General features: G+C 42.2%; 1 protein-coding gene across 1 annotated transcript in view; it reads right to left on the bottom strand.

Annotated features, from left to right (window-relative positions):
- LOC126412163 (WD repeat-containing protein 81) overlaps positions 1-27,650 on the bottom strand; it is a 300,014-nt gene that overhangs the window by 95,599 nt on the left and 176,765 nt on the right. The window contains exon 18 of the mRNA XM_050081630.1: positions 18,535-18,710. Within this exon, the coding sequence (XP_049937587.1) occupies positions 18,535-18,710 (176 nt within the window). The remainder of the gene's footprint in view (positions 1-18,534; positions 18,711-27,650) is intronic.

The raw sequence follows: 27,650 nt of genomic DNA, 5'->3' as shown, positions 1-27,650 counted from the left end.
CAAACAGATGACACATGACCCTTTTATTTTGCACTTGTGACACATGGCCCAACGTTGTGGACAATCTTCTTGTGAATGTTTCGTAAAACAAGGCGGACATGAAGGAAGTTGCCGTGGGTTTTGCTGCAGTTTCTTAAAGGTTTGTTTACGATTAGGTCGAGGCTGCGCTTGGGAGTGTACTGCAGCCACGTCAGCCGGCGGGGACACGCCACATGCTTCGTCAACATCGCACAGAGGTTGTATTTCCCCGACGTCGCCCCATGCCTCTATTTGCGCTCCAGCGGTGCGAGAATTTTCAAAAGACTGAGTGATGGATAGGACTTCATCTAGAGTCAGATTTGCCAACTGAAGGGCATACTGCCTAACTTCTTTGTCGGGTGCCGATCGGATAATAGCATCCCGTACCATGGAATTGGTGTAGGATTCTTTGTGAACTTCAGTAACAAATTGACACTTTCTACTGAGGCCGTGAAGTTCAGCAGCCAAAACGTGATAGGATGGATTTGGTTGTTTTTAACAACGATAAAAGGCAACACGAGAGGCTACCACATGCATTTGCTTTTGAAAATAGATGGACAGAAGTGAGCACATTTCAGCAAAGGACAAAGATGCAGGATCTACCAAAGGAGCCAAATGCGACAAGAACCGATACATTTGAGGTGAAATCCATGAAAGGAACAGAGACTTACATGTTTGTTCATCTGCGACATGAAATGCCAAGGAGTGCTGTCGAAGATGTTTTTCGTAATCAGACTAGTCTTCTGCCATCTCGTCGTAAGGAGGAAAAGTAGGTAGAGAAAATGACGAGAGATGCCCCGCATTCAATGCCGCGGCAAAATCACGAATCACATTTGTGAGAAGCGTTTGCTGTTCTATGAGACCTTGCAATAGCTGCTCTAAAGTAGCCATGGAAACATGTGGGTCAACGATGGAAAAGAAAAGTCACTACCTCGCCGCCCATTGTTATAACTTCAAGTTGAACAAATACATTTCGAGGAAGACGCAATACATGAAAGTCACAGATCAAATAAACAGAATAAGACATGTGTACACTTTAACAGTCAAATCATAACTGAGTCCAAGTCTAGCAGCCGCTGGCTGGCCGGCCGCTTAGGTAGCGCTGCTGCTGCATGGCTGGCAGACAGCGCCGCATGTGGAGGATGCATGTAACTGCGCGGCGGCACTTTGAAAGATCGGCGAGTCACAACATTTATACTCATGCTGGAAGGAAACCTCTTACAGATTATGAACTGCATATAGTGGGTCTTCTCAAAGTTTAATGACAGTGAATTAGCTTTAAACCACTTATTAATGTCAGTGAAAATTTGATTAGTAGCTATTTCTAAATCTGTACTTGCTTTCTTACTTATTGCAATGTTTGTATCATTTGCAAAGAAAACAAACTTAGCATCTGGTAATGTAACTGATCAGAGGTCATTAATATACATAAGAAAAAGCAATGGGCTGAAGATGGAACCTTGAGGAACACCACATGTAATTAATTCCCTGTCACATGAAGCCTGACTGCTTACTGCACAGGTATTTCACAACAACACCCTTTGTTTCCTGTTAGATAGATAAGACTCAAACCATTTCGCAGCATTGCTGGTGACACCATAATATTAAGAGAATGCTGCAGTTCACACAGTCAAAGGCTTTTGGCAGGTCACAGAAAATGCCAGTAACCTCTAATTTACTATCTAATGAATTAAGTACATTCTCACCGTAAGTGTAAATAGTTTTCTCTATATCAGATGCCTTCCAAAATCCAAACTGTGACTTGGACAATATATTATTTGCTGTCAGATTCTTAAGGAGATGCTTGAATACAACCTTTTCAAATATTTTTGAGAAAGCCGGCAAAAGTGAAATTGGTCAATAGTTTGATGGTATCTCTTTATCCCCCTTCTTGTAAAGAGGCTTAACTTCAATATATTTCAGCCAGCCTGGAAATGTTCCACTGATTGATTACATACCTACTGGAATCCTTAGATTTCAGGGATTTCTTCTTTGGGAGGTGTGAGTGTCATTTCCTTTTTACTGAAGTTATTTTTGAAGACTGGTCTCAGATACTCCATTGCACTGTTCACTGAACATGATAACCCCAAGCTCTCAGTAAAAGAAATGAAGTACTGTTTAATATGTTTGCAACACTACATGTACTTGTTACCAGAGTCTCATTTATTTTTAGAGCTATCTGTTCCTCTTCCTTTTTGGCCCCACCTGTCTCTGTCTTCCCAATATCCCATTCAGTTTTTATTTTGTTACATATGTAATTATCTTTTTTTCATAATAAAGCTGCCTCGATTTCTGGATTACTTGCTTCAATATTTTGAAGTATTCTTTGTAATACATTACAATTCTAACATCAGAGCTGTTCCTTGATAGTACATACAGTCTCCTTTTTGTCCTACATGATATCTTTATTCCTTGTGTAATCACAGTTTATTTTTTGATTTCTGTGTGATTTGAGTTACCTTTAGGGGAAAACTATTTTCAAAATTGGAGGCAACTTTATTAATGAATACTTTGTATTTTCCATTTGAGTCAGACGTATTGTACACATCTATCCAGTCCATGTCTTTCAGCAATTTCTTGAATTTCTCAATTTTTGACTTATTTATTACCCTCCTGTACTCAGATTTAATAGATTTTTTTTATCCTGACAAGTTTCAACATTTAACACAAGATACTGCATGCATTGATCAGATTGCCCATTTACTATTGGTTTTGTGATATGACTTTTTTCCCTAGATTTGTCTACAAAGACATTATCAATAGCAGTCTCAGAGCATTTACATCTCCTAGTAGCAAAGTTCACAGTAGGAAATAAATTGAATGATAGTGTTACTGACTGCAATAATTGTTCACTAACCGAGCTTTGCAATAAATCCACATTAAAATCCTCAGCAATCACTATTTCCTTGTTGTTGGGACAGCAGAGCTTCCAGATTTTTTATGAAGAGGTTAAAATTTCCCGAAGGTGATCTGTATATGCCTATTATTATAAAGGACTTATTATGAAATACTAATTCTGCTCTGAGCAAAATTTATTAATATCAATATTCTTGAAGTCTAAACAGTTTCTGACAAATATGGCAACTCCTCCTTTCTCTATATTTTATCTACAGAAATAAGATGCTAACTTGAATCCTATAACATTTAACATATCTATACCAGTGGTCACATGATGTTCAGAGAGGCAGATTATATCAACTGGTTTGCTCAACTCTTAATTCTTCAACACAAATAAACAACTCATTAAGCTTACCCCTTAGTCCTCGAATAGTCTGATGCAATAGTAATAACTGATTTTGTGCATTGGCTGAATTACAACTGGATGAACCTAATTTTCCTGCCAATTTTTGAGTATCTTCAGTTTCAATCAGAGGCTGTCTGCATGAATTGTGTACATTAAAATTTGCTTTCTGGCTGCTTGTTTTCTCAATGTGAATGTCGTTTTCAGCCTGTCTCTGAACATCTTTTGTTTCTGCCCTCCCTACACTAAAAAAACTGGTGATCTGTCACTTGTAACCACTGGTCCTTTACCACTTGTGACAGTGCCCCCCCTTAAGTTATTTGCTATTAGCCCAGACAGTTTCCCTTCCCTTTCCTGTTGAGGTGAAGGCCATGCCTAGTATAGTTCCACCTGCTGATAGTGTCAACAGGAACCACACCGATATGAGACCTCATATCTGATCCAAGCAGCCGTTCCACCTCTAAATTAACTCTCCTAACAGAAGAGTTAAAATGAGGCCGGTCATGGCGCCTCAGAACAGACACAAGCCCAACACCAGTATGGCTTGTTGCTGAAGCTATCTTTACCAGGTCACTCTCAATTGAATAATTAGGGTTCCTATTTATGCTGTTGCCTGCCCCACCCACTATTACCATGGTGTCTTCCTTTGTAAAGTCTTTACAAAATGAACCTACATCCTCTATCACCTGACCCAGGTTTGCACTAGGTTTAAAAAAGCTTGTGACCTGGTAACCTGACCCTAGTTCATCCTGCAACAGTTGGCCATCACCTCTACCATGTGAACTACCTAACAACAAAATTTTCTGCTTCTTCACAGATTTTTCTGACTTCTTACTTTTCAAATACTTTTTGAAAGTTGTGTCCTGTCTACTCCTACATGTATTTGTGGCTCATCAGTTTCCAACTGTGACAACAGATCAAATCTGTTTTCCACATTCACAACCACACTGTCTGAGAACATCCTATTCCTATTTCTTCTATAACCTACTGTTACTTCCCACCTCTGTTTTCCCTTCTCCCCCCTTAACCTTTCCAGATCTTGTTTTGCTTGATCTAGTTCTGCCTGAAGGGCAGCAATCTCCTCCTCCTGTTCCACTATCTTCCTATCTCTACAGCAAATCCTACATAACCAATGAACCTTGTTTATTTCCCCAATTCCCACACCACTACAGTCACCCACATTAAAGAAACTACAACAACCCTCACACTGCACCCCAGCAAATCCTACACAACCAATGAGCCTTGTTTACTTCCCCAATTCCCACGCCACTACAGTCACCCACATGAAAGAAACTGCAACATCCCTCACACTGCACCCCAGGACTAACAATCCTATTGCAAGTCATACACTTCTCACTCATGGCAAACAAATTTTAGCTTTAGCCTGCATTAAAACAAGAATAACTTCATAGACTATTCAATTAATATATTACATTTCTTAGAAAGTTTAGGCCTATAGTTCAGATACTAATTCAAAACTTCTAGAGAAAAGAAAAAGAAATAATCTGTATTGTTTACGTGATGAAACAAAGAACTAAGCATACATTATATAAAGTTTCCACTTACTTTGGTACTTTTCACTTCGACTTCTTACTAGAGAATCAAGGGTATAAGAATACACTAACAACACAAACTTTAGTTTAATGAAATAATCACGTAACTTACAGTATATCACAACATAAACAAATCCTAGCCTAAAACTCGTGGCTATGAAATGTTTTCTTTTTTCAGAAAATATGCAAAAACATGTGAATCCTTCAATTAATAGCTTAAATAGGTATTAATTTGCTTACTTATGATGTAATATTCATCATCATCATCTTGGACAGTTTCCAGCCACTGGCTGGGTCTGTCGGGAACACAAGCCTCTCCATCGTGTTCTGTCTTTCCACCATTCCCCCTCTTCCACCTTCGTCCAGTTCTCTCCTCTTCTCATCACACATTCCTTCACTCCCTTCACCCATCTATCTCTTGGTCTTCCCCTGGGCCTCTTCCCCTCCAGTTGCAGATCAAACATCCTCTTTGGAATTCTTCCCTCATCCATTCTCTTCATGTGTCCATACCACTGCAGTCTTGATTTTTCTATCCTGTCCTGTACTGGTTCCTCCTTTAGTCTTTCCCTCACATACACATTTCGCAATCTGTCTCATCTTGTTACACTCAACCTGCTCCTCTGGAACTTCATTTCACTAGCTTGTATTCTACTTTTGTCGCTTTTGTGCATTACCCATGTCTCACTTCCGTATGCCAATATGGGGACAAAGTAGGTTCGGTATATAATTCCCTTGGATTTCTGTGGCACCTCCTTGCTCCAAATAAGCCCCCTAATGCACTTGAAGAACTGCCCTGCTTTTCTGCACCTTTCATTTATTTCCATTGCGTTTCCCCCCTTACTTTCAATCATGCTTCCCAGGTACTTGAAGTTCTCTACCACTTGTAGTTTTTCCCCTCCACAAGTTATATCCACATTTGGCCTATTCTTCTTCCTTGTTGTGACAATTATTTCACTTTTCTTTGCAGAGAAATGCATTCCATATTGTGCTGCCGTTGCCTCCCATACATCTAACTGCTCTTGCACCTCCTTCTCGCAATTTCCCCATAACATCAGGTCATCGGCAAAAAGCACTGCTTTCATTTTATGATCTCCAATTGCATCTGATACTTGCTGTAGGATTTCATCCATAACAATAATAAACAATAAAGGCGAAAGTGCACTTCCGTGTCGCAGCCCATTTTCCAGCTTGAACCATGCAGTACGTTCCCTCCCCACTTCCACACAACTCTCACTTCCCTTATACATTTTTCTGACTTTTCGTGTTATCTCTTCATCTATCCCTTTTGCGTTCAGCACATCCCAGAGCTTGTCCCTATAGATATCGTCATACGCCTTCTCAATATCTAAAAAGGCCATGATTAAGTCCTTCCCGTACTCATAGTGCCTTTTCTGCAGTTGCTTTACCGCAAATATGAGGTCCGTTGTTGATCTTCCCGGTCTGAAACCATACTGCTCCTCTTGCAGTCTACTTTCAATACTGCTTCTTATTCTCTTCTCCAGGATCTTTTCATAGATTTTTCCACAGTGGCATAGCAGGGTGATTCCTCTGTAGTTCTCACATCTCCTTTTATCCCCTTTCTTGAAGATCGGGACTATAATCCCTTTCTTCCAATCCTCAGGAATTCTGTTCTCCTTCCACACCACCCTCAGCACTCTGTATAGCCACTGGGTTCCTACTTCTCCTGCTGCTCGTATCATATCCACTGTTACTTCGTCCCAACCTGGTGCCTTGCCCCCTTTCATCCTCTTTATGGCTTCTTCCACTTCATTCCAAGTTAGATCATCAATTTCCCCACTATTATAATCGTCTGCTGCCTTAGGCTCTCCATCGCTGTTAGTTACCCGCTTGACGGCATTCAACAGATCTTCAAAGTACTCCTTCCAAATCTTTTTGAGCTCATGCATTTCCTCCACAACTCTTCCATTATTATCCATGATCCTCAGGCACTCGCTTCTGTCATTCCTCTTATTTCTTACCATGGTGTAAAGTACTTTCTTGTTCCCTTCACTGTCCTCTTCTAACATTCTTGTCCATTTTTCCATCCACTTCTTCTTCTCCGCCCTTACTATGGTCTGTGCCGCTTTCTTGCTTCCCTTATATTTTACCCTAGCTTCCTCTGTTCAGGTCTGGAACCATTCTCTGAAGGCTTTGTTCTTTCGAAGTACTGCCTCTTTACATATGTTGTTCCACCATGGGGTTTCCTTACTTCTCCTCTTTGTGCTAGTTCTTCCGCACACAGTCTCAGCTGCCTCAACTAGAGCCCTCTTAAAATCTTCCCATTCTTCTTCCACTGTTCTCTGATCTACCTTTGACAGCTTCTTCCTGATCAGTGTCTGGTACTGGGTCCTCCGTTCATCCTCTTTCAGCATCCATGTCTTCAACCTTTTCTCCTGTATGTCTGTTGCCCTCCTATCTTTTTTCTCTCTCAGGGTGGCTACCAACAGCCGATGGTCACTGTCTAAGGCCTCAGATGGAATGACCTTAACATCTGTGAGGCTGCTCATCATCTGCCTATCCACTAGTACATAGTCTACTACTGAAGTTTGGGACCAGTCTCCACTGTACCAAGTTATTTTGTGGCTACTTCTCTTCTTGTACCAGGAATTTGCGATCGCCAGCCCATTCCTCTTGCAGAATTCCAGCAACAATTTTCCTTCTCTATTTCGGTTCCCCCAGCCCTCTGGTCCCATTATCTCCTCGAATCCTTTCCTGTCTGTGCCAACATGTGCATTGAGGTCCCCTATTATAATCTGATTACCTCCATTTAGCTGCTTTTGCATGTCATCTTCAAATTCCTCCTTCTCCTTTTTTGTACACCCCACCTGTGGGGCATATGCTTGGATGATTTCAATGCTTTTTCCTTTCACTTGTACTCTGGCTTTTATCATTCGATCATTGATACCTTCCACCTCCTCCTGCAGACCCTCTCCGACCACTATTGCCACTCCATTTCTTCCCCTCTCATTCCCTATCCAGTACAGTTTACATCCTTTACTTAGTGGTTTTTCACCAACTCCTCTCCACCTAGTCTCAGCAAGTCCCAAGATGTCCAATTTCCTCCTTTCCATCATTTCTACAATTTCTTCTAACTTCCCAGTTAGAGTCCTTACGTTTAAGGTGCCCAGTCGTAAACCATCTCGTAATCCTTTTCCATTGCTTGGTCGGTTTCCTTTAAATCCGTTCCGTGATCCGAGGCATGTTCCCTTTTTGAAAGCAGTTGATTTATCCACTACTGGCTTGCTAGGCCTATCGCAGCTTCACCAGAGCCCCGTTAGCCGTCACGTTTCAGGGTAATATTACCTTAATTTATTGTTATTATGCAATTAAACACTTATCTTTATGAGAGCTGTGAATGTGCATGATCCACCAATGTTTCTGTTACAGAAATCAGTATTATTTCAAAAAGAACTGTAAACTTTCTGTTTCCAGCAATTATACGTACAATACATTGTATATGTTGGTAACACTGCAGGTTTCTAGTGTCTGTAAATGATTATCTTTGCTAGTGTTTACTTTTGTTTCACTGAAGCAGTTTGTTCACGTGTTTCTGAATGTTTGTTGCCCAAGTGCTACATATATTTGTGGAAGTACATATCCTTTAGTGTGCAATACATACAAACTATGCCACACATCAAAGAATTCAATAAAAGAAAATTCTGTGGTAACCAGTTCACAACCAAAGCAAGCCACACTGTTGAAAGTAACCTATGTATCAGTTCTTCAGGGAAGAGACTCGCACAAGGCACGCCTCCTGGTGATTCAAATTTTTGTGCTAACAATGACGATGTTTGTAGCGGATTTGTTGTTGTTGATGTGGGCATCTTATCTTCTTTGATAAAGGAAGTGGTGAAATGTAAACAATGTGATGTAGGCTGTCTGGAAATAACTGAACAAAGTAGCAGGAAGGGTTTAGCATCAAAATTAGTTGTTCTGTGTAGATCCTGCAATAAATCTACCTCGAAAATCACTTCGAACATGATGTATAATTCATATGATGTGAATTTGAAGTTAGTGTATGCAATGCATGCAATAGGAAAACGAAAAAAAGCTGCTCAAATGTTTTGTGATTTGATGGACCTTCCTGCTCCTCCTCCTCCAAATTCAGCAAGTATGTAAAAGTACTTTTAGGTGCCTTGACAGTTGTCTCTAAAGCACCTATGAAACGTGGAGTAGAAGAAACTGTAAATATTAGTGGAACCAGAGACATTGCTGTTGCACTTGATGGGACATGGCAACATCAAGGACATCATTCCTTGAATGGTGCTGTAAGTGCTACTTCTCTGGAGACTGGAAAAGTTGTTGATGTTGAGTGCTTATCTAAGTACTGCCGCACCTGACATAGTAACATTGAAGGGCATATTGAACGTCAGTGTTCTAAGAATTATGATAGTTACAATGGAGGTATGCAGTGTAATGGAGCTCTAAAAATACACTCCTGGAAATTGAAATAAGAACACCGTGAATTCATTGTCCCAGGAAGGGGAAACTTTATTGACACATTCCTGGGGTCAGATACATCACATGATCACACTGACAGAACCACAGGCACATAGACACAGGCAACAGAGCATGCACAATGTCGGCACTAGTACAGTGTATATCCACCTTTCGCAGCAATGCAGGCTGCTATTCTCCCATGGAGACGATCGTAGAGATGCTGGATGTAGTCCTGTGGAACGGCTTGCCATGCCATTTCCACCTGGCGCCTCAGTTGGACCAGCGTTCGTGCTGGACGTGCAGACCGCGTGAGACGACGCTTCATCCAGTCCCAAACATGCTCAATGGGGGACAGATCCAGAGATCTTGCTGGCCAGGGTAGTTGACTTACACCTTCTAGAGCACATTGGGTGGCACGGGATACATGCGGACGTGCATTGTCCTGTTGGAACAGCAAGTTCCCTTGCCGGTCTAGGAATGGTAGAACGATGGGTTCTATGACGGTTTGGATGTACCGTGCACTATTCAGTGTCCCCTCGACGGTCACCAGTGGTGTACGGCCAGTGTAGGAGATCGCTCCCCACACCATGATGCCCGGTGTTGGCCCTGTGTGCCTCGGTCGTATGCAGTCCTGATTGTGGCGCTCACCTGCACGGCGCCAAACACGCATACGACCATCATTGGCACCAAGGCAGAAGCGACTCTCATCGCTGAAGACGACACGTCTCCATTCGTCCCTCCATTCACGGTTTGGATGTACCGTGCACTATTCAGTGTCCCCTCGACGGTCACCAGTGGTGTACGGCCAGTGTAGGAGATCGCTCCCCACACCATGATGCCCGGTGTTGGCCCTGTGTGCCTCGGTCGTATGCAGTCCTGATTGTGGCGCTCACCTGCACGGCGCCAAACACGCATACGACCATCATTGGCACCAAGGCAGAAGCGACTCTCATCGCTGAAGACGACACGTCTCCATTCGTCCCTCCATTCACGCCTGTCGCGACACCACTGGAGGCGGGCTGCACGATGTTGGGGCGTGAGCGGAAGACGGCCTAACGGTGTGCGGGACCGTAGCCCAGCTTCATGGAGACGGTTGCGAATGGTCCTCGCCGATACCCCAGGAGCAACAGTGTCCCTAATTTGCTGGGAAGTGGCGGTGCGGTCCCCTACGGCACTGCGTAGGATCCTACGGTCTTGGCGTGCATCCGTGTGTCGCTGCGGTCCGGTCCCAGGTCGACGGGCACGTGCACCTTCCGCCGACCACTGGCGACAACATCGATGTACTGTGGAGACCTCACGCCCCACGTGGTGAGCAATTCGGCGGTACGTCCACCCGGCCTCCCGCATGCCCACTATACGCCCTCGCTCAAAGTCCGTCAACTGAACATACGGTTCACGTCCATGCTGTCGCGGCATGCTACCAGTGTTAAAGACTGCGATGGAGCTCCGTATGCCACGCCAAACTGGCTGACACTGACGGCGGCGGTGCACAAATGCTGCGCAGCTAGCGCCATTCGACGGCCAACACCGCGGTTCCTGGTGTGTCCGCTGTGCCGTGCGTGTGATCATTGCTTGTACAGCCCTCTCGCGGTGTCCGGAGCAAGTATGGTGGGTCTGACACACCGGTGTCAATGTGTTCTTTTTTCCATTTCCAGGAGTGTATTTCAGAGGTCAGTGCCCATTTACAATGTTCGATAATGAAGTACCTAGGCGATGGGGACTACAGCTTTCAATAAAATGAATGAGTTCAATGTTTAATGGTGATTCCTTGGTAACAAAACTGGAGTGTTGTGGACATGTGCAAAAGAAGATGGTTGCTAGATTGAGGAAGCTACTAAGAGAAATGAAAGGAAAGTTGCTATCTGATGAAAAATCTCTGTCTGGCTGAGGCAGATTGACAAAAACTGAAATAAACCTTCTTCAGAGTTATTATGGACTGGCCATTAAACGAACTGCACCTATGAATGATGTTACAGCAATGAGAAAAGCTGTATGGGCCACCTACATCCATAAGTTGTCCACAGATGACCAGCCTGTTCATGGACTTTGTACTAGAGGAGCAGATTCTTCGTGTCGTTACAAAAAAGCAAAAGAAAGTAGTCAAATATACCATCATAAGCATTGTCTTCCTAAGCCTGTTATGAATGAAATAAAACCAATTTTTAGAGACCTGAGTGACCCTGTTTTGCTTAGTTAATGTCTTTATAGTCGCACTCAGAATACAAATGAAAGTTTCAACCACTGCATATGGGGAAGATCACCCAAGAAAATTTTTGTATGACTAAATACATTAAAAACTGGTGTACTAGATGCAGTGATATGTTTCAGTGATGGAGAGACAGGAAGGTTGGAAGTCCTGAGAAATTTAGGAATAAAATGTGGCTCTAATATGGAAGATCAATTGCTTGTGTGTGACAGACAACGGGTGCATAATGCTGAAAGATTCGTTCTTCAAATTATCAAGAAGCAAGAAGTGCTAAAAGGAATGTCAAGAGGAAGCTTGAAGATGAAGAAATGCTGCAGGATGAAGACTATGCTTCATGAATGTTCTGAGGCACAGTTTAATTGGACTCATATCTTCATTTGCAATTTCCCGTAAGTTGTATTTTTCAGAATTCAGGAACATATATTTCCTAAAGTTTATAAAGCATTGCTCTAATTTCTTTCTGTAACTTGCAATAGCCCATTTTTATGTATTAGACCTAAGCTTTATTGCAGAATCGACTAAATTATTGAAAAAATAACATTTTTATTAGGAAAAAAATTATAAAAATTAAAATGTTAAGATGTAATATTTTTTTATCCTTGTACTATACATAATAGATGGAATTAAATAGGTCTAGTACCTCACCCATCATGTTATGCAAATCTGGTAAAAATGTGGTCTCCTTCAAATGTAAAACATTGGATTAAATGGTACCTCAATTTGAGGAAGCATTTTAGAAAAAAAAAATTGCATCAATTTCTTTGTAATTTTTTAAATAACCCTAAGCAGGTTCAAAAATATTCAAAATACTTCTAATTTGTTTAGAAAGTATGCTGCATTACCTGATGTCAAGAAAAAAATCTGTAAAACATATACATTATAAACAGTGTCTGAAAGAAATAGGTCTTGATTTTTACATAATATTGAGCCAGAGAAGTACCCTGTATTCTTAAGGTTGAAGCATACATGGCACTCAGAATGAGCAGTGACTAGACATTTACTCGGAGGCACAGACTGTGTTGAGGGAAGATAGGATGAAATCAGTGTCCTAGTGAAATTACACTAAGAAAGTGTCTTGTCGTTAGCTGGAGTCTCTGCAACGTTATCAGTCTCATCTGGGATAAAGATTGGTTTAAATCTGTGAATGGATATCATGGCAAAAGGGCTATTAATGTTGACATTGAATGTTGTGTCATAATACACCAGTATTGGGCATGAACCATTGTACAGTGGTTAGAGAGGTTTTATATAGTGTCACGTTTGGCTAAAGCCTGTTTGAAGGAGTGCAAGTTGTAGAAAATGAATGGTCACTGCTTGGTATGTTGTTTTGAAATGGCTGGGTGATGCTTGTGGATCTGTAAGCATAGATGTTATGCAAAGTCTGACGCTTCAGTTACACTGTTCGATGTATCAGTGAATGATCCTACATGTGGTCACAATGTTTGTCCAGATATTCATTCAGCTGTTGTTGTATTCAAATCCTCTTTGAAAGGTTTTTGAAGGCCTAGTAAAACAATAAAGTTTTTTTTCAGTCCAATGCTGTGTGGCATGTCATTTGAGTGAGTCATTTAATGGTTGATGGAGCCACTCCATGATAACACTAGCAGTGGGATGACAGACACAGGCTTCAATCTGTTTCATGCCAAGTAATGTTGGCAGTGCCTTTAAGAGGCAGGGTTTCAACTGTTTGCCCTTATCAGTAGTGATGTGTAGAGGTATGCTGAAGTGGGCAATCCATTCACAAAGAAGGTTATAGCTGCTGTTCCATTTTTCAATGGACAGGCTTCAGGCGAACGAGAGACATGGTCAATTGCTGTCAAGAATTACTTGTATCATTATGATGCTGGTAAAGGTCTAATGATTTTGAGCTGGATATGTTGATTTGATGGAGTGAAAGTATCCTGCAGAAGTGTAACATGCCAAATAATTTTGGAATGCTGACAAATATTGCACTGGCAGACAAACGCCTAGAAAAATGCAATTTTCATTGGTCATATAGTAGCCCTTACTCCTGGATGGCAGAGTCTGTGGAGAAAGGAAATTTCTAGCTGACGAAAATCTGCTGTGGTTAATGGGTAATGCTTGTGATGTTGATATATCACAGTATATCACTGTGTTCAAGGGCAGTAACTGAATATTTCAGTCTGTAAGCATCATGAGGCTCTGGGGAAGGTCTTCAGTTAATTGTCTCTTTGCTCAGCACGGGTAAGTGCAGTGAAGTCATGTTCCTTCACAAAGGCGTCAATGTGAGACAGCATCTGGTGGTTCATTCTACTTACCATCAACATGGTGAATGTGCTCAAACTTCTTAATTGAGGGATAGACCACACAGAAGTTACAATTGGGTGTGAACCAATTTTCTTGTGATGGTGATACTTTGAAGCCAATGGTGTTGCCAGTCATGTTGTATATGTTGTAATACAGCAACCAATGGCAGGTGATAATGTGACTAGCATAACTGCAATAGGTGCATTAGGAAGAGGATAAGTTAATAATCTAGCATTTGCAATACCACCTCTTACTCTGGTGAAGGACACTTTCATTTCATCAGTCCGCTGCAGCATATCTCCTGGTTTAGGTGACCTTCTAGACATTCATTGCGCACAAAATGCAAATAAAAAATAAAATAAATAGATAAATTCTAATAATAGCAATAATAATAATAATAATAATAATAATCTCACAACAAGGCACATTTCACATATTGTAGGCAGTGGAAATTATGAAATAGCTCTCACTCTGTCTTACGGTGGCACGATTCCTTGCACAGTGTTAAGTTATCCTAAGAATTTTGTTTCAGTTGCTTCAGATATATATTTCACTGTATTAATCACTAAGCAATGTCATAATAGCCCAGAGAACATCTTCTGCATGTGGGCTAGATTCACTGATTCAGTAGATTATTTTACAAGCAGATCACCATTATAGAAGTAATTGAACTCCAAACCTCCAGTTATTTTATCCTTGAAGTGCTGGAAAGTCTTGGCAGCACTGCACACTCAGAATGACATTTGAAGAGATTCATAGTGTCTGAATGGAGTGCAAAGAAAAGTTTTGAGTATATCTTCTGCTGCAATACATCTACGATAAAAAGCATGGATGGATTGATAATTGAGAAAATTATCTTGCCATGGCTGTGCTAGCACAGTATCCAATATCTGTCACTGGGTAGCAATCAGGTACCATTCTGGTGATAAGATAACCACTGCACACGCACATGCGTGCATGTGACTGTACGAATATGTACATGCAAACACATATGCACGTACGTGCGCGAGCGCGCACATGCTGCCAGTAGGACGCACAATGCCAGTGCTGCATTTCGGCAGATGGACTAAGGAGAGGTGGGGGGTTGTGTTGGGTGGGGTGGGTAGGAAGAGAGAGAGAGGCGGGAGTAAGGGAAAGCGTTGAGAGTGAGTGGTTGACGTCTCGAAGGTAGGCAGCTAATTTGCTCGCTAGGACTGTGAGTGGGAGCGATGTCAGGTGCATAGGCTAAGCGTATGGGAAATGTTCGTTGAAGCAGTGCACACTGAGAGTCACATGGGGATGCAAATTGGGAGGGGTGTCCAGAGAAACTGGTGGTGGAGGGAAGGTTGCAGATGACTCAGTTTGTGAAGCAACCATTGAAATTGAGTATTTGATGCTCAGCTGCATGTTGTGCCACAGGGTGATCAGTTTTGTTGATGGCAATAGTTTGGCAGTGGCCTTGTATCATGATGGATCACACCAACATAAATAGTTGTGCAGTGTTTGCAGCAGAGTTGGTACATGGCATTGCTGCTTTCACAGGTGGAGCAGGTCTCTGATGGAGTAGGATAACCCTGTGACAGGATTAGAGTAGGAAGCACTGGGTGGGTGGATTGGGCAGGTCTTGCACAGGGATAAGATCCCTACTGCAAGGGACTATGAGTGTGAGTTCCATAAAGGTAGACTACAATGTTGTATAGGTTGGGATGGTGACGGAACACCACTTTATGATGGCGGGGAAGAACCTTAGGTAGGTTGTCCCTCATTTCTGAGCATGATGCGAGCTAATCAAAGCCCTGACAAGGGATACAGTTCAGCTATTCCAGTGCAAGGCAATACTGGGTGTTGAGGGGAGTGCTCCTTTGTAGCAGCTTCTTGGGGATGGTGTGGGATATGAGAAATCTGTTAGCAGACTAGATTTGAGAGACCTTCAGAATACTATGCAAGGGACTTCTCATCACTGCAGATACATTATCCATGGGTGACCTGGCTGTGTGGGAGGCGTTTTCCAGTGTGGAAGAGATGGCAGCTGTTAAAATGCAGGTATTGTTGGTGGTTAGTGGGTTTAATGTGAGCAGAGGTGTGGATAGAGCCATCAGAGACATGCCCAAAGGATAGCATCTGACTGGCTGGATTTCATCATTATGACATCACGGAAATGGCACATACTGAGGTGACACCCTCTATGTCTGTAGATTATGCTTGCTCTCTGTCCAGCCTATCGTGCAGCGCCATCACTAACGTCAAGAAATAAACTGCAAGTAGCCTTCTTCTGCACTCTTTCTTTATCAGCTGCACACTTTCATGCATTGCTAAGGGCACAACTGACATCTTTATTGGAGTTTTTTATCACAAAGCCTTATTTGTAGCCAATCCCCAATGTTATTCATTCCATACATTGAAGAAGCAGTAAAGGAAACCAAAGAAAAATTTAGAGTAGGAATTAAAGTTCAGGGAAAATAAATAAAAACTTTGAAGTTTGTCGATGACATTGTAATTCTCAGAGACAGCAACGAACTTGAAAGAGCAGTTGTATGGAATGACAGGGTCTTGAAAGGAGGATATAAGATGACCCAAACTAAATCAGGCAATGCTAAGGGAATTGGATTAGCAAATGAGACACTTAAAGTAATAGATGAGTTTTGCTATTTGGACAGCAAAATAAATGATGATTGCCAAAGTAAAGAGGATATAAAATGCAGAAGGAAAATGATAAGAAACGCATTTATGAAAATGAAATATTTTTTACAATCAAATATAGATTTAAATGTTAATAAGTCTTTTCTGAAAGTTTTTTGAAGATAAGATGGGCAGATCATGTAGCTAATGAGGAGGTCCTTAATCGAATTGGGGAGACAAGAAATTTAAGGCACAATTTGATCAAAAGAAGGGATCAGTTGATAGGACACATTCTGAGACATCAAGGGCTCACCAATTTAGTATTGGACAGAAGTGCGGGGGGAAAAGTTGTAGAAGGAGACCAAGAGATGAATAACGTAAGCAGATTCAGAAGGATGGAGGTTGCAATAGTTATTCAATGTGAAGAGGCTTGCACAGGATAGAGTAGCCTGGAGAGCTGCATCAAACCAGTCTTCGGAATGAAGACCACCACCACCACCACCACCACCACCACAACAACAACAACAACAACAACAACCACAACAACAACAACAACAACAACAACAGCCTTATTTCACTGCTTCTGTCACAGTATCTGAATAGTTAAAAACTTGGGTCAGAATTCTCATTACTCAGACACAATCTTGTGTTCATTTAGTAGGCTATGCTCAGTCACCACTGATTTTTCAAAAAGCCTGTACTTCAGGTTATGCTGATGTCATTCGCAGTGAGTGGTAACAGCCTGTATATTTGCTCCACATAACAGCTGCCACACTCACACAGATTATTATAAATCCGTGGCACTCTCAGGTCAAGATTATCTTTAAGAGGTAGCAACATTTCCTTAATTTGGGCTAACAATTGTCTGATTCCTTGCCTGTTTAGTACTCTATCTATCTATTTGTTGCACTGCAAAATGGAGGCTGCACTGTGTTAGTTCTTCCAGCTTTGTAGAATGGCATTGCATATTGGTTTTCTCAGTAAGACTGAGCTAATATCATGGACTGAATATACAATCACTCTGAACAGCATCATCTGAACACACAGCGTGAAGATTATTTCAGGCAAGGAACACCTCAGCTCCAAAATGAGTCACATGATGACGGTATTAGTCTTTGATATTAGGTCAAAGCTGTTGAAAAAACCATGATGCAGTGTTATTCAACAAATCCAGGGGAACCAACACACAGCAAGGCTTCCAATCTGTGGTGGAAATCAGACTTGTTTTTGCCCATTCAAGAAAACTAAGGAAATGTTGTGACCTGTTAAATACAATCTTTACTGCAGAGTGCCATAATTTCTAATATTCCTTGCGAGTGTGGCAGCAGTTAAATGGGGCAGTCTTTACAGACTGTTCTGATTATAGTATTGAACACCAGCATCATCTGAAGCAAAGGAAGATTGAAAACTCAGCTGTGGCTGAGCACCACCTGTTAAATGAAGATAAGGTTATGTTTGAACATGTGACAATACTGGCTCAAGCTTCGAATTATTGGGAATCTGTGATTCGAGAAGTAGTCGAAATCAAACTATGTGATAAAAACTTCAATAAAGGCACCTGCTATGAATGGAAAATACATGCGATACAGAAAGAACACAGAGGAAGACTTCACATAGTTTAACATACAATGCTAGTGATGGCACTGCAAGCGATGCTGGATGAAGGGTGCAAACGTAATCTATGGACATAGAGGGCACCTCCATACATGTCACTTCTGTGATGTCATCATGACACAATCCTGCCAATCGCATGCCATTCCTTGAGCATATCATTGCCAGTCAGACTTAGCCCCCTGACAATTATGATGGAGGCAGTCATCGACAGCTTGGGACTTCATCCAAATTCAACATGGCAAGTTCACAAAGAACTCTTTATCCAAGACTCTGACACAAAAACTTCATAGCCATTTTTCTTTGTATTTTCCACTTACACACCCAGTGACAGTCGTAAAGTCTTAACTGGTTATCAATTGAAGTAAAATAAAATGTCACCAAGACTATGAATTTTATGATTCTTTAACTAAATGTCAGAAAGAAGCAAAATACAGAACTGAACTAACCAGTGAAACAAAAGAACTACTGGAGTGTAGTGCCACAGCTGTGAGCTGAATGTCTTAATGAAGAGGGACTGAATCTGTAAATACATGCAGTCATATACAAATTTTAATTGTATGTGTAAAACTCTTCCAAAAATGATATAAAACATTTACCTGTAGCTGGTCCATTAAAACAGCATCAGACAGGAATGGAACAATATGTCTGAGTAGTGCCAGGCTCCCAACTACACCACCTTCTAAATTTGGAGTAAGTTTCCTTTTGCAAAGTGCTATTAACTCACTCATATGTGGAAGATACTGAAGAACAATCATCTGTTCCCCATACAAAGCTGGAAAATATTATAATGAAATGGCATAAGATTCTTAAAACTCTGTATTAACATCAGTTTACAAAAACAATTTTACATCAACCTCTTCTCACAGCATATTAAGGCAGTCTGAACATGTGCTGTGCAAGAATTTGCTTTAGGGTCCATTCATCCAGAAGTACAGTTAAAAACCATCTACTCACTTCATAGAACACAAATAAAAAGAAAGAGCTTTAGAGATATCAAGAGTTGAATTAGTAACTGAAAATGTAAATATTATACAGGATGTATCATAGTCATGTAAAGGAATACAGCTGATAGTTCACAATAATCAAAGCAAAAAAGTCTCAATAAACATGGGCTATAAGACACATGCCTTAAGAGCTATGAGCACTACATCTTTCATCTTTAATACGTGAAACAAACTCTTCTACTGCAAGCTCTCTGCTTTCCATACTTTGAGAAGTGGTAGTACGGACCAACACAAAGAAGTCCAGTAAACATGGGCTCTAAAGTGCATTCTTTAAAAGCTATGAGCACAACTTCAGCTTTGTTACTGTGAAACTCGTCTTTCTCTGAACATGTGCTCATAGCTCTTAACACGTATATTTTAAATCCCATGCTTACTGGACATCTTTTCTCATTTTAATCCATACTAGCGCCTCTCAAAATATGGAACACAAAGAGCTTGCAGAAAAAGAGATTTGTTTCACAGTATTGAAGATGAAGTCCTCATCATTCTAAAGGCACACATCCTTAGAGCCAATGTCTACTGAGACTTTTTTGCCGCTTGTACCTTCAGTTGTAAGCATTAGTGTCATTAATTACAACAGACATTCTACAATTGTGAAAAAACATCAAAATATGATACAAAAGACCTGTTAAAAAATCTTGAACTCTTCTTCACAATTTACCACAAAAATATAAGAATGTAATTATTGTGCAAATTTTATGTGGGCTTGATGATGGAATCAAAATGAGAAATTGATCTTCTGCATCTCATTTTAACATCTAATTTAAAACAGACACAGCAATGTCGATAACATTGGTCTCAATGATTGATGAAGTATTTGTAAATGTATCCTAAACATATAATAAAATATCTGTTTTAATACACATGTTGAGAATAATTTTTACATAAATAATGTATCTTAAGTAAAAAATTGTCTGAAGTTCTTAAACAGCTTGTAACGGACACTGTTAACAGCTACAGTGAATCAAATAAATTCTTTTGAGTGCTTCCTGACAAAGTAAGCATGAGAGGAATTCTACATCATCAGAAGCATCAAAGCAAAATTTAATGTATTTGTTAGCATCTTTTGTTGTTATTTGATAGCACTCTTGAAACAACAAAAACAGTGGGAAAGTTGTGTACGCGCTGACTATGCAGAACTATGTACACAACAAACAAACAGATAAACGATAATGACAAACAAAATTATCAAAACAAAATTAAAGCACGAATGAGATTTTCACTGTGGATCGGAGTGTGCGCTGATATGAAACTTCCTGGTAGATTAAAACTGTGCGCTGGACTGAGACTTGAACTCGGGACCTTAGCCTTTCACGGGCAAGTGCTCTACCATCTGAGCTACCCAAGCATGACTCGCGCCCCATCCTCACAGCTTTACTTCTGCCAGTACCTCGTCTCCTACTTTCCAAACTTTACAGAAGATCTCCTGCGAAACTTTCAGAACTAGCACTCCTAAAAGAAAGGATAATGTGGAGACGTGGCTTAGCCACAGCCTGGGAGATGTTTCCAGTATGAGATTTTTCACTCTGCAGCAGAGTGTGCGATGATATGAAACTTCCTGGCAGATTAAAACTGTGTGCTGGGCCGAGACTCAAACTCGGGACCTTTGCCTTTCGCGGGCAAGTGCTCTACCATCTGAGCTACCCAAGCACGACTCACGCCCAGTCCTCACAGCTTTACTTCTGCCAGTACCTCGTCTCCCACCTTCCAGACTTTACACAAGCTCTCCTGCGATCCTTGCAGAACTATCCTATCACCAGAAATACCCTTTGTTTCAGGAGTGCAGTTACAAAAGGACATGTCAGTTGTACTCCTGTGCTAAACTTCATCCTTCAAAGATATACTGAGTTAGTTCTTGGTGAATAAACAAACAATTAGTAATACAGTGTCTGCATATCTATCACAACCTTGCACACCAGTCGCCCAAGGGTTACTCTACCCGAGAGAGTCAGTTTTTTCAACCACGGAAGGGCTACAACTCCTAACACAAACCACCCATGGTTATCAGAAGCTACTGACAACTACATACACTGTATTACAGGCAGTGCTAACACCAGAGGCAACCACAGGAACATCACCTGTGCTACCCAAGATTATGACTTTTACAGATTTTCCACCATTTCATGAACACCATTAGGAGTAGGACATCTTCCACCGAAGACGGCAATTATGAGTACATTTTTTGCCTCATGAAATATCCAATAAAGAAAGACAAAAGGCATTTTTTTTATGAAATCCCAAACTATATCATCTGCAACAAAACCTAGAGACATCAACAAATTAGGTGGAATATGAGTTGCTTACAGTTTTCTTTATTGCAAGAACATTTTTCAACAAAGAAACATATTATTTTACAAAAGTTACAATTTTTGCAGTGATAAAAAGGGACCCCAATTAAATGTATGCAGACTGGGCTGCCAACCTACAGGGATTAATCAGGGATTGCAATTTTAAATGTTTGTGTGGGCACAATTGTGTGATCTCTCTGATCAGGGACGTTACAGTGTCTCTTACCCCTGACATAGACGTGAGGAACTGAGGAAATCAGATTCATCTCTGATGGAAGTTATGTGAAGCAACCCAAGCCCATGAAGCTGCCCACACAGCCCAGAGATTGTTTATGGAGGTAAAAGATGTTGCAATGTCCAGTTCCCCAACATTGATCGCACTGGTCACGTGGGGCATCATGCCACCTTCAGCAGGTATCCCATCCACTCCACGGTCTTAACTACCTTGTAAACAACTATGCCAGCTGTGACAGATCAAGTCAGCAGCAGAGCTGTTACCTGTCAGTAATCATTGTTTCATTTGCCATGCACACAACATGTGCTCATATTGGCACACAATGTGCCACAAGTACGGAAAAAAAGGAACTTACAAAATGAGCTGCCCTTCTTTGAACTCTTTCAGTGTCCTCTGTCTATCCTATCTAGTAAGAATCCCATACTGCACAGCAATACTTTAGCAGATGTTGAACAAGTGCAGTGTTTCCAATCTCTTTTGTGAATTTGTTGCACCATGTAAATGTTCTGCAAATAAACACACAGTACTTGGTTTACTTTACCGCAAACATTATCTACTGATCATTCTTATTTAAGTCATTCATAATTTTTATCCATGGGTAATCAGTTGAACTGGTAGTCTTTCAATCTGTGTGATTTATTGTGTAACTGAAATTTAGGAACCAAGTGGATGACCATACACTTTCCATTAGTTAGGACCAATAGCCATTTTTCATATCATACAGATACCCTGTCTAAATCATTTTGCAATTCGTTTTCATCTTCCGATAACTTTACTTAACAGTAAATGACAGTATCATCATTTATATAGCTTAAGAGTATCAGGGGGATTGTGATACTTCCTTATGCCAGTTGTCACTTCAGTTTTACTTGATAACCTTCCATCAGTTACTATGAACTGTCACGGTTCTGACACAATATGTCAATTCCCGTTGCATGCTTGAGATGACAGTCCATAGGTATGGAGATTTATTAGACACCACTTGTGAGGACTGGTATCAAGAGCCTTCTGGAGAGCTAGAAATATGGAACCAACTGAGACTTCTGTTGATAGCATTCATTACTTTATGAGAATTAAGAGTTGCACAGTAACAGTATTTTCTGAATCCATGCTATTAGTCAATAGATGGATTTTTCAAGGTAATTTATAATACTCAGAAACAGTATTGTTCCAAAATTCTACTGCTAATCCACACCAGTGATGTGGGTCAGTAACTCAGCAATATACTTCTACTGGTGTGACCTGTTCAATTTTTCAATGGATCTTTCATCGAGCTATCAGTTGTATATGATGACTTAGTAAGGAGCTATTATATCAGCATACTCTGGAAGGAATCTAATTGGTATACAATATAGATTGGAAAACTTGTCTTTCTTAAGTGATTTCAGTAGCTTCTAAGTTACTCACGTTGGCAGCTGCTCTTGATTTGAATTCCAGAATACTTACTTCATCTGCTTTGATGAAGAAATGTCAGAAAACTGTACTTAGTAACTCCACTTTATAGGCACTCCCACTGGTAACATCAGACATTGAAGATATTGTTGTATCCTGCCGCAGATGTACTTTACATACCATCAGACTCTCTTTGCATTTTCTGCCAGATTGCGAGACTGAGTTTCATAGTGAAAACTATTAAAGGCATCACACATTGAAATATGCACCAAATTTTGAGCTTATGTAGAACTTCACCAGTCTTTGGAACTATGATTTAATTCGGCCTGCTGTTTTTCATGGCTTCTGCAACAGTGTTCTGGCTTGTTTTGTGTACCATTAGGGATCAGTTCTACGTCTTATTAATTTATTTGGTACAGATCTCTCAACTGCTGTTGATACTATTTCCTTGAATTCAAGCCACATCTGGTCTACACATACATAATTAGTTCAGAAGGAATGGAGAGTTGGTTCAAATGGCTCTGAGCGCTATGGGACTTAACGTCTGAGGTCATCAGTCCCCTAGAACTTAGAACTACTTAAACCAAACTAACCTAAGGACATCACACACATCCATGCTCGAGGCAGGATTCGAGCCTGTGACCGTAGCAGTCGCGCGGTTCCAGACTGAAGCGCCTAGAACTGCTCGGCCACACCGGCCGGCGAATGGAGACTCTCTCTTAGAAATGCGTCAAACAAATTTTTATCTGCTTTTTTCAATAGATATATTTTGTATTTATTTTTGGTGAGTTTGCGTGTTATGGTATTCAGTGTCACTACAATGACCTTGTGGTAATTAATACCTGTATTTGTTGTAATGCTCCCTACTTGCTTGGCATAAATTGTTCCCAAGATGTCGAGTATGCTTTGCAGACACTTACATTTTCAGTGGCCTTCTGAACTAATTGCTCAAAAGCACTGTTAGTACAATTCTGGATGACGTTTAATACCTGCCATGGCCTTTGAACATATATTTTCACTTAGGTATCGAGGGTAAACTGATTTAACCAACAACTATAACTGTATGAGTGGCTTACCTGAAGGGACAATTTATGTTCCCTTCTATACTCCTAAAGGGAAAACATGCCTCAGCAGTGTGCTAGTTAAGGAAGATGACAACAAATGATAGGTCATGCTGGAAGAGCCGTATAGGCTGGTTTTAACATGTTATACCTAAAAGCTAATGACTACCGTAAAATTCAATGAGGTAATACCACTTAATCAAGGAGAGCCCTCACTCATGGTGGAGACTCCTGACAGGGCGCACCACAATCGACTTACAGCCTTTGTTCAGCATCATCTGGTGGTGTGGAAAAACCCGCTTCAATGGTGTGCTTGGTGGCAAACGGGGTGCCTAAACACCCGGGGGGTAGAATAGTAATAAACCTGCCTGGTACTCATGGTGCGCACTGCACTTCACTGCACTATTTGCACTACCATGCAAGTAGTATTCCAATTGCTGAGCCAGGCGTCTGGCATCAGGCTTTGTACACCCATAGTCAACAAAAGTAACTTGAGGAGATGCAGCTCAGGAAGATGGTGCAGAGAAATGCGGTAGCACTCCTCCTGTAAAATGAATTGCAACAAAACACCGACACTGAACGCAGAATAAGAGTTCACCAGCTCGCACATACCCAGGTAAAATGCAGCAGATGATGATGCAAGCTAGGTCGCATTGCAAAGGTGAGCTGACAAGAGCATGGATGGAGGTATTGCCTCATCGGAGTGGGGCCAGAGGCTGCTCAAGCAATGGTTTGACATAAGTGATGTAGGGAAAGCGTGGCCGTCTAAGTTCTCTCTCCTGTGCAAGTGACCAGCAAGGATGTTGGGCGGCTGGTTTCCAGTCTGGACAGCCTATTGTCTGCTGCTACACATGGAGGTGATGGAAGAAGTCACCACAGAGTTCCTCCTTTTTGAAAGGAAAACGTCTGTGCCACCCACACAGACGGGTATTTGAAGTTGACCAAGGATGCTTGATGGGGGGCACGCACGGGTTGAGGCTGCTGTGCTCATGTTCACATTGTGGTTTCCAATGAGAGCATGTGAAGGAGCATTGCTGCTCCAATGGTGCATGTGCTAGCAGCAGTGGTAGTGACAACACCCTGTTGGGAGTGGTGGATGCCTGCAGGGGTGGGTCGCCGTCTACATTGACTGGAGGCTGTGAGAAGGGTAGTGCAGTGGTGACATTAATGTCCCAGGCAATGAGGGTTGAGTCACTCATGTAGTCAGTTGGTACTAGACCAGGTGCACTGGCTGGTGGTGTGTTGAACATGGTGCTGGGGGTGGCGTCGGCTGGTGGCATGTTGGGGACAGCACATGGATGCTGTTGGCCTGCATTTTATTGGGCTAGGTGTTGACGGTGCTGCAGATGGATCCAGTGGTAAGCAGGAGCAACTCCATCTTGGCAGTGCTGTGCTCATTGGCTGGAGGGGATTCTAGGATAAAGGCTGGATTGAGCCTGTCTATGGAGATGATTGTTGCAATCCCATTCGGACGAATGGAGAACGTCTTGTCCATGTACCACAACACCAAGCGTGGAACCAAATACTGAGGGTGGACTGGCGGTTGGTATGTATCCACCTGAAGCATGACATGTGTGCGTGCTATTAGCTCACGGTGAAGGAAGGTACTGTGCTCACCGTAACGTTGCAAAGGTGTTGGTTGCAGCTGGGCCATGAAGCCCTGGAGCTGCTGCACAAAACCTGGGGTGGTGCTGTCAGGGTGGTGCAGGCCCGCTTCCAAGAAAATGCAAGGAATGGCAAGTGGCTGCCCATATACCAACTCAGCAGGAGAGGTTCCCAGGTCAATTTTTTGTGCAATCCCCAGGCCTAGAAGTACCAGGGAAAGGGAAGGGGGACCATTCAGAGGATTAACATGTGATGGTGGCTTTAAGTGTGTGGTGGAACTGCCCACCATGCCGTTAGCTGCAGGGTGGTAGCTGGTTGTATGGTGGAAATTGGAGCCACAGGTGCAGTCAGAAATTGGAAGAGGGCCGAGGTGAACTGGCACCTGCGACCTGTAGTGATGTCGAGTGGGCAACCGAAGTGGGACACCTAGGTCTGAACAAAGGCTGCAGCCACAGTTTCAAATGAAACGTTGGGGATGGGGGTGGCCTCTGGCCAGCAAGTTAGTCTGTCAATAACTTTCAGCAGATATCAATATCCATTGCAGCAGGGTAGTGGACCAACAATGTCGAGGTGAACATGCATAAATTGGTGTCATGCAGGACGAATGGTGGCCACAGGGCTGTCCAAGCCTGGTGCACTTGCATGGAACACAGGACTAAGCTCAATTGCTGCAGTCACAATGTATGCCCGGCCAGACAAAGCGTTGTTTCATTAGGGCGGTGGTAGCATGGATGCTTGGATGTGCAAGACCAAATGCCAGTTTTCAGAAGGCAGCAGGGAGGAAGGGGAGGGGGCGATTTTTGGAACTGTCAGGTTGTGAAGTATTCACAAGGACATCACACCAGGTCTTAAGGTCGGTGCCGGGTATGGATCTTAGCTGGAGGCTAAGGGCAGAGTCCGCATTCCGAAGAGTGTGGGCTATGCCCGGGTCCTCCTCTTGACCAGCGGCCAGCCTATTGTAGTCAAAGGGTTGGGTGATGGTGCAGGGCCGGCCAAGGCAATCTGCCACAACGTTGTTGATGCTAGCAACATGGCAAACATCGGTTGTGAATTATGCGACATACTCCTGTAGCCTAAACTGTCAAGATGAGATCTGGTCTACGTCTTTCCTGCAAAAACCAGAGGTGTGATGGCGGTGGTGTTTGAAGATTGTAAAGATGCGTCCCTTGACTGAAGATCAGAAATAGCGGATGGCTTTGAGGACTGCAAACAGCTTGCATTCATATGCGCCCCAGTGGCATTCTGCATCAGAGAGTTTGGACAAAAAGAAGGTGAGCCGTTGCCAGACTTTGTCCATGTATTGTGGTAAGATGGCCCCAATAGCAATCTGACTCATGTCCGCCACTACTGCAAGGGGGGCATTAGTTTGGGGGTGGGCCAAAAGGACCCCATTGTCGAGGGCCCATTTTGTTTTTTCAGAGCTGTTAATCATGGCTTGGGTCCAAGGGACCAGCTTGTTGCTTTCGTTTTTATCACCATAGAGTGCTGTAGTAAGGAGCTCTTGGATGGTAGCAGCATCCTTAATGTGGTGATGCCAATGAAATCCTGTAGGCCTTTGAAGGTGGTAGAGTGTGGAATGTCCGCTACTGTCTGTACTGCCTCGGGGAGGGAGCAGGAGCTGGTGGCAGAAATTAAGTATCCTAGGAATTCAACCTTGCTCACCCTAAAAACGTATTTTGCCATATTGAGGATCACTCCAGCTTTCCATAGTCGTGATGGTGGTGGTGATACTCAGTAGCGTCTCTGGAGTAGATGAGTATATCATCTGGGTAGGCGAAACACCCTGGTGCACCTCCAAGGATGTTGTCTGAAAATCGCTGCCACATTTGTGCAGCATTGCTGAGGCCGAATGTCATGAACACACTCTCGAGCAGGCCAAAAGGTGTGATCATGGCTGTTTTCTCAATGTGTCCAGGGTGACTGGGATTTGTTTGTAGGCTTTAGTGCAAACTATCTTACTGATGATAGTAGCTCCCAAGATAGCATCACCGTAGGTGAAGAGGAGGAGTAGGGCTGGATAGCGGTCAGGGATTGCGCAGGCATTGACTAAGGTAATCACCACAATGGTACCAGGAATCGTCCTTCTTGGGGGCGAGGTGAAGAGCTGAAGGCCAGGGTCTTTTGGAA

Source organism: Schistocerca serialis, chromosome 7, assembly GCF_023864345.2.
Source record: "Schistocerca serialis cubense isolate TAMUIC-IGC-003099 chromosome 7, iqSchSeri2.2, whole genome shotgun sequence".
Classification (NCBI taxonomy): domain Eukaryota; kingdom Metazoa; phylum Arthropoda; class Insecta; order Orthoptera; family Acrididae; genus Schistocerca; species Schistocerca serialis.
Note: the sequence above shows the minus strand (reverse complement) of the source record. Positions and strands in the feature narration are given on the sequence as shown.